This window comes from Aegilops tauschii, chromosome 5 (assembly GCF_002575655.3).
Source record: "Aegilops tauschii subsp. strangulata cultivar AL8/78 chromosome 5, Aet v6.0, whole genome shotgun sequence".
NCBI classification, from domain to species: domain Eukaryota; kingdom Viridiplantae; phylum Streptophyta; class Magnoliopsida; order Poales; family Poaceae; genus Aegilops; species Aegilops tauschii.
In genome coordinates this window covers 302,625,211-302,637,944 of record NC_053039.3, presented here as the reverse complement: position 1 = coordinate 302,637,944, position 12,734 = coordinate 302,625,211, and the positions used below count along the sequence as shown (strand labels likewise).

Below are 12,734 nucleotides of genomic sequence, written 5' to 3'. Positions count from 1 at the left end.
GCGACGGCTCCGAGGCTGGCCTCCTCGTTCGGGCGCGGCGGGGCAGGTGGACTGCCGGGGATCGGCACGGACGGCCGGTGATCCTTCGACGGTTTGGTCTCGCGGCATCAGATCTGGTGGTTTCCCTCCCTCCTGCTGCCTCTCTCGTCGTCCCGGTGGTTTGCGGCTGCAGGCTCCGGTGATGGTGAGCCCTGGTGGTGTACCCTTGGGTCCGGGGGATACCTTGGCCGGTCTGGCCGGCCCAGCGGCATCGTCGTGTCGCTTTCCTTCATTAAGGCGCAACTGAGGGCCCAATCTACCCACCCCGATCTCATGTCGGGTGAAAACCTACAATCCTCTTCGGATTTGGCGGTAGTGGCGCTTCACGTCTTGACCTTCCTGGAGGTGTCGTCAGGGGTCTTGGGGCTCGGTTGGGAGTGCAGAGGAACTGCAGGTGGAGGGGATGGGACAAGTGGCAGCAGGTGGTGTTCGCGAAGGAGGTGCGACGTTGCATCTGACACGTCGACAACGGCGGTTCCCAGCGGCATGGAGCAGCGGGGTCTCGCTGCTGGGCGTGTGTTGATGGACGAGCGCAGGATGTCGGCGTTGTCTGACGTCGACGGCAGCTAGACCGGGCAAGGTTGATACGTCAGTACAGCTCTGAAGATGGATTGGTGGCAGTTTGCGGCGGCGGCCTCTAAGTGTGCGCCGGACCGGTGGGTGCCCCATACCCGGCAGGTGGCTTGGTTGGGGCCTCAGGTCTTAAATGTTAGGTTTGGCTGCGAGGTCTGTTTGGTATTAGGCCCAGACTATCAGCATTCCTTCATCAACTAGATAGGAGTACCGACAGATGTTGCCTAGATGGTGGCTTCAATCATACTGCTGTATTAATTTGTAAGGTCTTCGTGAATAATTAATAAAGTGGCTGCATGCATCATCCAGATGCAGAGGCCGGGGGTCTTCCTCCTTTTCCGACAAAAAGTAAAGAAACTCAAATTTTTGGCAATGAAGATGCTTGGGTGCGCAAGGATCACGCAAATTTTCGTCACATTCAAAGAGCTCTAAGAAACAAAACAAAACTGGATCCAAATATTGTTTTCTTTAGTTTCTTTCACGGCCAGATTTTGCTTTTTTGCCGCGACCTCCTTGAATGTCCAAACACCATGACATTTTGCACGCACATCGCACCCCATACCTCTTCCTAAATTCACGAGTTGTGCATATCACCCTGAACCTGACCAACTCATCTCTGCGTCGCGTGTGGATTTGCCTTGATTTGACGGCAGCAAGCCGCGTCTCTAGCAAACAAGGTGTGAGGACTATTTTGCTCTATGATTTGACGGCAGTAAGCATCAGCTTAGTTTGAAGGTGTGCCTCCTGTTGGCTTGAGTCGGTTCAGAGAAGAGCTCTCCGTGCTACTTGGGTTGAATTTTTTTTGGTTGTTGCAGGGGCGTTTTGGGAGGAATCTGTCAGATTTTAATCCTTCGTCTGCTCCATATAGCACACAGTACTAAAGTGGAGGATTATGTGCAGAGATTTCCTGAATATATGATCAACTTCAGAATATGAAATAGCTCCCGATCCATTGCATTATGTGATTAATTTCCAGGATGGTTTAGAACCTTCAGTTCGAATGTCTGTTGCAATGCAGAAACCTCAGAACTTAGACTCTACTTAGGAGCTTTGTTGCATGAGGAAATTGGAGAAATGTGTTCCGATACAACCCAACATGTTCAGAGGAGATATGTTCCACTTCCTCTACCACGACCTCCTAGAACCCAAATAGTTGAAGATAAACGTGCATCTGAAGTTATTCGGCCTCTAACTACTGAAGACAAGTGAACTTCTCTCAGAGCATATAAGAAATCCAAGGAATTTTGTTTTATTTGTGGTGTGAAGTGGTCCGGAGATCATTAGTGCAAAAACTATGTTCAATTGCATTTTGTGCACGAGCTAGTAGAGCAATTGGATTCTAGCAGTGTTTCAAAATGTCCAAATACTGAACAAGTGCAGGATCATGTTATGTCCACTTCTGCCGGTGCTTTGGGTACTGAAATTCTGTTCATACCGAGCAGTTGGAAGTTAAGTTACAGAGCAATAAATTGTTGTTTCTCATTGATTCATGCAGTACACATTCATTTCTGGACGAAGTATTTCAGAAATCATTGGCTGGAGTTTTGCAAGTGAAACCCACCACAGTTCAAGTAGCTGGTGGTCCTAGACTTTTCTGTCAGTACTATTAACTGTCTTGTCTATAAATGGCTTTGTTCCAACTGTGAGTTCTGCAGTAATTTCAGGTTTCTGCCTCTAGGAGTTTATGATGGGATTTTAGGTCTGGATTAGCTTTGTTTGAACAGTTCTATGCAGGTGGACTGGACTCAAAAGTGACTTTCCTTTCTACATCAAGGGTAATTGTTTTACAAGGATTACTACCTCAGGAAACAACTTACTCCCTCTGATCCATATTACTTGACGCTGCTTTAATTAGTACAACTTTGTACTAAAGCAGCATCAATTAATTTGGATAGGAGGGGGTAAGCTGTCTTCTCCTTTCTGCTATATTACCAACTGAACTAGAAGATATATAAATCACCTGAAGTACAAAGAGTTTTGGATGAGTTAGTTGTGTCTGTTTTTTTTAGAAAAGGAGGATGACCCCGGCCTCTGCATCTGGGAGATGCAGACGGCCACTTTATTGATTATTCTTGAGGACCTTACAAAGTATTACAACAATATGCCTGAATCCACCATCTTGGCAACATATGCCACTACTCCTATCCATATGATGAAGGGGTGCTACCTGGGCCAAATACCCGGACCACTCACCTAAGCCTATCATCAAAAGCCAGAAGCCCCAGCCGAGCCACATACCGGGTCTGGGGCATAAACTGGTCTGACGCACTCACATGTGTCGTCGCCGCCATCTTCCACGGGTCCGTCTTCAGAGCAGATATTGAGGCTTCTACCTTGTCAGGCCACTCTGCCATCGACGTCACCATGACGCCAGACAACTGCCTCCACCTGCGCGAGTCCATCACCGCGCATCGGGCGCCGAGTCTCCACTGCACCACGCCATCGAGATCCGCCGTCATCAATGTGTAGGATGAAGCACCGCTCCACCAAAAAGGGCGCTCACTGGTCCCTCGATCCCGTCGGCTGCTGTCACGGACCCCATACTGAGCCCGCCACCACACTGCCCTCAAGGCGACGCCTTCAAGAATTGACGCCGCCGCCGCCCACCGGAGTTAGGTTTTCACCCGAGAAGCAAGGTGGTGGGGGGTGGAAGGGCGGACCTTGACCGACGGCTCCATGAAGAAATCGGCGCCCGCGGACGTCGTCGTCGTCGCGGCCGGCTGGAGCCGACCAGGGGTATCCCCCAATCTGGATCCCGACCACCAGAATCACCCGCAACCCAGAGGCAGGCCAGCCACGCCGGCACAGCCAGGGACCGTCGAGGGTGAAGCGCATCGAGCAGGGAAGATGGCCAGCAGCCAGATCTGACGCCGCCAGCCACCAGGGCAGCCACGCGAGGTCCCAGCCCACCGGAGATCCGCCGGCCACCCGACCAGATCGTCGGCACCACGCCCACCCCACTGCTCACCGCAGGTGACAAGGGGCCTCGCCGGGGGCCGCCGCCCAGATCCAAGACCCTTCGATGTGAACCAGAGCAGCGCATGCCCCGCCGCCGCAGTCCCCGGCTGCGCCATGGGCCTTGCCCGGCGGCAGCCTCATGCGGCGGCGAGGGGGAGAGGAGAGGGAGAGGGGCTACTCCGGCGAGGAGGGAGTTGCCCCCGAGACGCCCACTAGGGGCGGCGCGGGGGAGGGGAGGAGCCTATCTGTTCTGCTATGTTTAGATCTAGAATTGGCCTATGTGAATGTTTTTCCCCTTCTAAACACAAAGAAGAATGAAGTAGTCGGTATTTTGTGATATAAGCAACAAACAAATAAATACAGTAATACATTTTCAAAATGGAACAACAAAATCACTCATTCGCAAAAAACTTTTAAAAAAATCACTCAACATCTACAAATGTGAGTACACGCGAAGCTGCCCCCTCTTCTACAACGCACCATACAAGCATGGATAGCAGGTAGCCATGGAAGCTCACATGGATAAGCCACACTTGGAGAACCATGAGTCTTGTTTTTGTATCTCGTCACCTCCATTGTCTCGAGATCGACTGAGAATTGCCATGTCTGATCTGCCGGTGAAAGCACGATAGACATCGTGCTGGCCGTGACAATCTTCATAGGCACCCGGAAATACTCATCCTTGTACCCTTCCAGCCCACAAGTGGCCTCCATTAATTCGAGGCTCTCCTCAAGGTCCCAGTCGCCATCGTTATAAGCAAAGACGTGAAGGCTGCTGCCCTGCAAACAAACAAGGCACGCCTCGCCGTCATCGTTGCGGAAGACTCGGGAAGGCATCCCTTGGATGTGGTCCGGCAATGGGAGGACTTCAAACGCGTTTTTCCAATGGAAATTATAGGCTAGCAAGGATGAGAAGTCGTCTTGCAGGGCCCAAAATAGAGATCTGGTGGCCCGACCAAGGAAATGCAGGGGCTCCGTGGTGCCATCTTGGCGGATTAGAGGCTCGTCCATGGGTCGGTGCCTGACGTACCAGCCAGGCTTCCCCCTATAGTTCCGCTCGAACACAAATGCTCTCATCACGCCAATGTCATCAGATATATATTCTGGTGTATTCACGGTGGAGCACGCAGATCACCTTGAACTTCAACATGACATCAATGGTGTGGCCTCTCCTCGTGGTGGCTCCTCTGCTGTGGCAGCCATGGAGGAACACAGTGAGGCAGCGCTCGTATTTCATGTGCTCCATGCGCGGGATTAGCCTGTAGCGCTGCGTGACCGGCTCGCAGACGAGGAGGTCCGGCAAGCAGTGGCGTCTCCACCCGGTCTTCTTCTTGGCGAGGAGGAGGAGGCTGTAGCAGCTGTCGATGATCTCCCATGAGGTGCCGCCACCCGCAGGGAGGAAGTCGAGAGAGAAGTGGCGGCTACCGACAGCGAGCGCCGGCGAAGAGGGAACAAAGACGTGGCGACGGCCGTCGACGGGGGATGCGTGGTTATGGTAGTCGCCTGCGACAACGGATGAGGGGTCGCTGTTGGAAATGTTGCAGAGGAACCTTCTGTCGACGATGATGCGGCGCCATCGCTTGCATGTGGCCGCGGCGTGGATGAGCCAGAGCGGCGAGCTCAAGTGAAGGAGGATGAGCTCGAGGAGCTTGTCGGGGACCTCGTGCAGTGTTGTTGGCCTCGGCGGCGACCTCTTGCGCACCATGGCCGTGCTATCACTGAACCTCTTATCTTTCTTGTTCGCCATGACACTCGATCGAGATCAGGAGCTTCTTCTGTTGGAAGAGAGGTGGGTCTTGCGTGTGCTAATGGTGCTGTACTTGTATATGGTGGTGAGCTTAGTTTAGTAGGTTTATTATGGCATGCTGGCTGATGTGGCGTGCCCTCCAAGTAGTGTAGTTGCACAACTGCTCGACTAGTTTATTCTAGTCAACGCGTTTGATGCCTAAGATATGTGAGTTATACGCGTAATTATGCTTAATAGTTTTAGGTCGTCAAACAAACAACACGAATGACACGGTGCAACTATGTATTTATACGAATTTGATAATGGCCGTGCTACGCATTGGCCATTAGATCTGGCACAATCTAGCGGCCCAACTGATTCTCTACTTTTGCAAGAAAAGTTATATGGCAGAAACATTTGTTCCAAGTTTTAACTAACAGGCCCCCGCGTCGCCTCCTCTGGCGACTCGGGGGAAATCCTAGTCGCGCCGCCGCCGGCCACTCCCCACCCCTCCCCCTGCTTCGCCGCCGCCGGAGGGAACGCAGGCGAAGCCGTGCGTGACCCAGGGAAGGCGGCGGCGGGGCTCTCTTCGTCGGCTCTGTTCCCGCGCCGGTGTCCCAGCCGCCAGGTGGTTCTAGATCCGCGCCGCTCCGGGGCGGCGGCCTCTTGTCCTGGCGGGAGGGCCGCGCGATAGAGGGCGTCGGTGGCGGTGCTGCTCGGCGGCTGTTGCCCTGTGGCGGGCTGCGGGGTCAGATCTGGATCCCTCAAGGTGCGGCGCCCTGCGCGAGTTCGTGGCAGCGCTGGGGGCTCTCCATGGCCATGGGGGCGCGGTGCATGCCGCCCGTGCTCCGGTGGTGCTGCCCAGGGCGCGTGCCGGCGTCGCCCTGTGGCTCGCGTTGGGGATCCGGGCAAGGCGTGCTTGGCGGCGGGGATGGATCTGGCTGGTGGTGGTCGGGGTGAGATGGTGAGGATACGGCATGACTGGATCTTCACTCTGGTCGACGCTGGTGCTCGCGGTGAGCGGTGGCGTCACCAGAGGTACCTTTTTGCTTGCTCCGGCGGGGACACTCGTCGACGAGTTGCAGGAGGTGGTAAGGTCTCATGCTCTTTGCTTTGCCAGACTGGGCGGCCGGCGTAAGCAGTGAGGTTCGAGGTGCGATGCTTCAGGCGAAAGCCTGGTGTCGGCCTTGTGTCGACAGCGGTGACGGTGACGCCTTTGGGCGCCATTTTTTCCTTCTTGGAGGAGTCATTGTGAAGCTCCCGCAGCTCATCCTTACAATGTGCTCCGGGCGAAAGCCTAAGATCCACGGTTGGATCGGACTACGACGATGTCATTGATGTCCTTACCCCCTTGGGGGCGCAGTCTTGGAGCCATTGATCCGTTGTTGGTCGTTTCTAGTCTTGGCTCGAGCACGATTGGTCAGGATGGGGATGTGGGGTGTCTCGTGGTGGTGGTGGAAGCGATCTATGGGTATGGCTACTGCCTTGGTCATCCTGGTGCTATCTGCTGACCTCTCTTTTGGGGGCTCGTGGCGTCGGTGAAGTCTCGGAGCTCAGTGCCCTTCGGCGGCGCATGAGGTTTGGTTGCCTCGCATAGTGTTCTGGTTCTCTCTATTTGTGATGGTGGCCGTGGTGTGGCTCAGAGGAGGTGCAGGGCTGTCTCGGCGAAACATTGCCCTTCGCCGCGGTCGGCGGCTCTCTCTATCGCGTCGTGCCTCGGCAGTGGGATGCCCTTCAACGGCGGTTGCGACTCTCCTAGCTCTTCAAGATGCAGAGTGATCGCAGTGCAGCAGGCAACTTCTTCTCTACGTCTACTCGGTGTTGATTCTCCCTTCGACTGATCCAACAATGCTAGTTTCCCGTTTCTTCTCGGTCTGCTTAATGGTGTTGGGTGCTAAGTTCTTGGTGTTCGCTAATTGTCATAGCTTGTTTCTGGTTCTTCTTTGTTGTTCCTTATTCCTTCTTGTGTGTGTTGGGTGCTACTTCCTGTAGCCGTTGTGTTGTATCTCAGTCCCTCTTATGATAATGAAAATGGTTCAGGCAGGCGTAAGCCCGCCGTAGCACCGTAAAAAAAACAGAGGTTGTGTTGCGAAAAACCATTGCAACATATGCCATGTTGCGAAATTGATGTTCACTTTTTGCAAAATATGCCATGTTGCGGAAAATATTGATCTTCACTTTTTGCAACATAAGTGATGTTGCGGAAAAACTTTGGCAACATATGTAATGTTGCAGATTTTTTTTATCTTCACTTCATTTGCAACATAAGTGATGTTGTGGAAAAAGTTTTGCAGCATAGGTATTGTTGTAGAAACTTTGGCAATGAAGATGGTGTGCAGAAACGTCGTGGTCGTCGGCAATGCATGTCGTAGGAGCATGTTGTCTTTCGTCGTCGTCATTTGCAACTCCGACATTGCAATTGCAATAGGGAGGCGTCTAGTGATGCTCGAGAACGCCGCAGAAGAGGTCGGCGGAGGCACGACTGCCCAGCAGGCGCTGATCGGTGGCGGCAGCAGCGCCCTCGCCCGACCTCATCTATGGCTGCCCAAGAGACACCGATCGGCGAAGGCGGCGGCGCCACGTCCGATAAGGCATCGGCTTGGCGGGGAGCTCAGACAAAGCACACGTGACGACTGCTCTTAAAGGGATCCAGATCTTATCCCGCAACACACTAGTTGTTGGGGTGGATGTGATACGTGGCAGGAAGATGCTATGTGGTCCAAACAACGGTGTGTGCTCTTCATGCCACACGATCATACGGATCAGACGACGTACAAGGCGTTCTATGCGTGAGAGTTATCCACCGACTAAACCAAAGCTTTTCCCATTTGATGAAGGGAAACACTTACCATAGATGGCAGCGGCCGCGTCCGCCACCTCCCCTACATGACACGCGTTAAGTGAGGTCTCGCATATCATTCTTCGAACGCGCTTCTGCAACGGGGCTATGCTTCTGAAGCATGTACGGTGTTGTAATGGTCTACGACGGGTCTATGTTTTGCAACAAAATCTCTATTGCGGAGTTTTTATGCAACTAGACCTCAGTTACAAAAAAATGCAACAAAACAGTTGTTGCAAAAAAATTCTGCAACAAGACCTATGTTGTAGAAATAATTCGCAATAAGGTGTTACAGTGGTGGAGGCGCACTCCGCTCGCTCGATGCGGCAATTCTGACGGCTCATGATCCGACTGATCTTTTAAAAAGATCATCCGGCGAACGCGTAGCACGTCCCTTTTGTAAAGGTCATTCTCATCTTCTCAGGTTATGACAAGTGATGCACTGCATGTGCGTCACTTGTCGCAGTCGGGGAAGTTTTTTCTTTTTTCGTAGATTTGCTTATTCAAAACGTTTTATCTCATTAACCGTATGTCTAAATCCCAAACCGTTTCGACCGTTCGATCCCTCATGTCGAGATCTTCGAGACAAAATCTCATGTTGATATGCCTCCGGTGGAAGCAAATTTGTGTCTTTCGCGAAAGAAAAAAAATATATTTTCTTTTCCGAAAGGCACAACTATGTCTCTCCCGGAAGCAAATCTGTGTCTTCATGAGAAGTAAATCCGTGCCTCTCACAAAAGAAAGAAAAACATCTTTTTTGCGCAAAGAAAGATTTTTTTAAATCTAAAAACCTAGGGAAAACCTCGCAAAAATCGAAAAGCCAAAAAGTATCATCTAAAACCCGAAAACGCGTACATAAAATAAAAAATTAAAATGCCGACGGAGCACCCACTACGATCCCATAAAAAATGACCCTTGCGGAAGCCACCCAGTGAGTACTCCTCGGCTATTTACTCCCTTTTCGCATGTGCGGTTTTTTGTGGACCAGGTTATGTGTGTGCACCCGTGGGCTATTGTTGTTTAGAATGGGGAGGCGAGGTTCTTTTTTACATACTCATTCCGTGAGTTCTTTACCCTCCCGTTACATATAAAAGATAGAATCTTGTCTCAGAAATGAAAATAAAAGAGGGAATCTGGCAAGTTCAAAAAAAAAAGATAATCCGGAAAGTTCAGAAAAAAAATAGAGAGAAGCTAGCCCATGTAAAAATGCGGAGTTTTTGTAAGTTGTCAATTGCCTTTTCTTTTTTGGCTAATTTTATGTCGCTGTAGATGTGTTTTTTTATTTGTGGCTATTTGTTGGTTTTCTGAACACAGTAAAATTAAAGTCGCTTACGCACGCACGCACATTCTACCCCTACAAGCATCTTTGAGAGACTGAGCCGACATAACATATTGAGATTTTATGAAGTCACGACGCGCGTCCCGCAGTCGACGTGAACATCTCCTCTCATTGAATGAGCATCGCTGGAAGCCTGAAATAAATCCAGAAATAGTGCGAGCACCAATGTCAAATCTAGGACTTAAATCCTAGTGGGCTGCGGATACCACTGTCCTCCTAACCATCCAACCACAGGTTAAACCTGGTGTGTCTGTTTGTTGTTATATGGACATGTTTTTGTGTTTCCTTTTTATTTTTTATTTTTTTATTTAAATTCGTGTTTTTTAAAAGTTGCATGTCCATTGTCAAGCATGGCTTCATCCCGACTCCTTCGGGGTGGAAGCGTTTTGTCGAGAGGACAGTTACATGTCTACTACTAGACACATAACTGTAAGCATCATATCCTGACTGCAAATGCATGTCTTTAACATGGTTGTAACTAGGCAGAGTGGGGTTCTAGAAGCGGCATTGTCGTTGTAGTTGTCTCATGATTCTGAGCCGGTCGTTATCATTGTCTCGTCAAGTAGAGAGGCCCAATATGACTTTTTTTAGTTAGCCATTTTATTCTTTGGCAATGTGTCTTCTATTCCCTCGTTTTTCTTTGTTTTGGTTCGACTGTGTGGCTAGGGAAGATAGTGTAACTGATTTTTTTTTGCAAAAGAACACCATCAATTTTGCGGTCTAGGTTGTTTGGCAAACATTCTTCAAATTTGTCAACAATTATTTAAATTTATGAATATTTTTAGAATTTTATGAAGAGCTTTAATTCTTGGGCATTTATTAAAAAAATATTTACCAAATATTTTTTGCCTAGTTGCAACTTGACCCTCAACTTGCAACTGGGACCAACCATTATTTTTTTGACCTCACTTACAAGTCCATTGTTAACTTGCAACTAGGTCCAACCTTTTTATGGATCTAGCTGCAAGTTTACCCATGACTCGCAAGGTGGTCTCAATGTTTTTTTTAACGCAACTGGGCCCAACTATTTTTTGGCATTACTTGCAAGTTCATCCTCGACTTGCAACTCAGCCCGGCTTTTTTTTGCCTCACTTGCAAGCCTATCATGCACGCATAAGCTAGGGCTGACTTTTACTTTATCCCGTTTGAAGATCGACCATTGACTCGCAAATGGGTCCACCTTTTTTATCCTAGTTGCAAGACAGACGTGTAACTGAGCCCTTAATCTTTTTTTTGCCGCAGTTACAAGTTAACCACAGACTTGCAATTGGGCCCGACCCAACCTTTTTTTTTTATCATAGTTGTAAATCCATCATCTGCTCGCAATGGGGTCGCCCTGTTTTTGCCCCAGTTTTCACATCCACCCTTTGACTCACAACTGGGCCCAACTTATGCATGAGTTGGATGCACCATCAACACGTAATAGGGTTGACTTTTTTCTCAGTTGGAAGTCAACCAACGACTCGCGATAGGGCATATCTCTTTTCATCCCAGTTTTAAGTCAAGCATCTACTCGCAACTAGGCCCTTGATCCTTTTTTTTACCGTAGTTGCAAATTAACCATCGACTCGCAACTCGGCCCGACCCTTTTCGTTCTAGTTGCAAGTCCAGCATTAACATGCAACTAGGACCTTGATAATTTGTGTGCCCCAGTTGCAAGTCCACTCTTGACTCGCAACTGGGCTTGACGTTTTTTTACCCACTTGCAGGTCCACCACCGAATTGTGACTGGGCTTGATCCCTTTTTTTATCCTAGTTGTAAATCCACCATCAGCTCGTAACTGGGCCGATCTTTTTTGCCCCAGTTTGCAAGTCCGTCCTTTGACTCATAATTGGGCCTGACATTTGTTTGTCACCTCACTTGCAAGTCCACCATTGACTCACAAATAGGTCTAACTTTTTTCCAAATTGCAATTCAACAATCGACTCACAACTCGGCCCGGCTACTTTTATTTGTCCCAGATGCAAGTCCATCATGGACATGCAACTGGGCCATTGATCATTTTTCTGCCAACCTCCACCTTTGACTCGCAATTAGGTTTGACTTTTTATCCACCTCTGTTACAAGTTCACCATCGACTCACAATCATTTTTTTTAAATTTCGTGAAGAATTATTGAACTTATGAACATTTTTTCATATTCTTGACCATTATTTTTATCCTCGAATTTGTTTTTAGTCGATGAATACTTTTGGAACCCCCAAACATGTTTTGAACTCATGATTTTTTTCATATTTGCCAATATTATTTTAACTTGTAAACATTTTTTTAACTTGTGGACATTTTTTGAATCCATGGTCTGTTTTTTTTCTAGCTCATGATTTCTTTTATATAAGTGGACATTTTTTGAATTCGTGAATATTTTTGGAACTCGTGAAAACAATTCATATTCACGAGCACTTTTTAAATTCGTGAACAATTATTGAATTGATGGACATTTTTCAATATTGTTGACCATTTTCTTAATCCACGGACACATTTTTACTCTCAAACATTTGGGGAACCCACGAGATTTTTTTTAACACGTCAACATTTTTTATATTAGCTAATGTTTTTTGACCGTGAGAATTTTTCCACATTCGCTAACATTTTTTGAACCTGTGAATGTTTTTCATATTATCGACCATTTTTTTATCCGTGAACACTTTTTGAACTTGTGAATTTTTTTCTTATTTTCCAATACTTCTTTATTTCATAAAAAAAATTGGATGTAGTGGACATTTTTTGAACTTATGATTTTTTTTTCAAATTCACGTCCATTTTTTTTGTGAACTCGTGATTTTCTTTGGAATCACAAATATTTTTGGAACTCGTGAATACTTTTTTCAAAATTCTTCTTTTAAAAAATTGTGAACATTTTTCAAATTAGTGCATAACTTTGAAATCATCAAACTTTGTTAAAAATATTTACTTGAAAAATGTTAACTTTTTAGCCCAAATGCACTTTCATGATTTGGAAAGAAAAAGATTTAGTGGCCGTTTAGATGCTTTTTGGGGGCCGTACACGCTTCTGTGTTTCTTTGGTGAGGTTAGTTTGATACAACCGATCATTATTTTTCATTAGACGCGACACAAGCACGGTAGGTAGACATGGGCCTACCGCGGGCTTGATGCAGGAAGGATCAGGCCCCCAATCCATTGTCCCTGGAAAGGCCTGGTAGATGCGCTCGTCTGCCATGGATCTAGAGCTTGTTCGGGTTCACTCCGCCCACTCCGGGAGCTCCGCTCCTGGGCGGACGGAGTGGCACCGAATGCTGCAG

General features: G+C 48.5%; 1 protein-coding gene across 1 annotated transcript; it reads right to left on the bottom strand.

Annotated features, from left to right (window-relative positions):
* Positions 1–362: 362 nt before the first annotated feature.
* LOC123494027 (uncharacterized) lies at positions 363–5,323 on the bottom strand. Its single transcript, XM_045228616.1, has 3 exons — positions 4,687–5,323; positions 4,051–4,436; positions 363–605 (listed from the first exon to the last, which is right to left on the bottom strand). The coding sequence occupies exons 1-3, from the start codon at positions 5,315–5,317 to the stop codon at positions 363–365; spliced, it is 1,260 nt and encodes a 419-aa protein (XP_045084551.1). The 5' UTR covers positions 5,318–5,323.
* Positions 5,324–12,734: the final 7,411 nt, after the last annotated feature.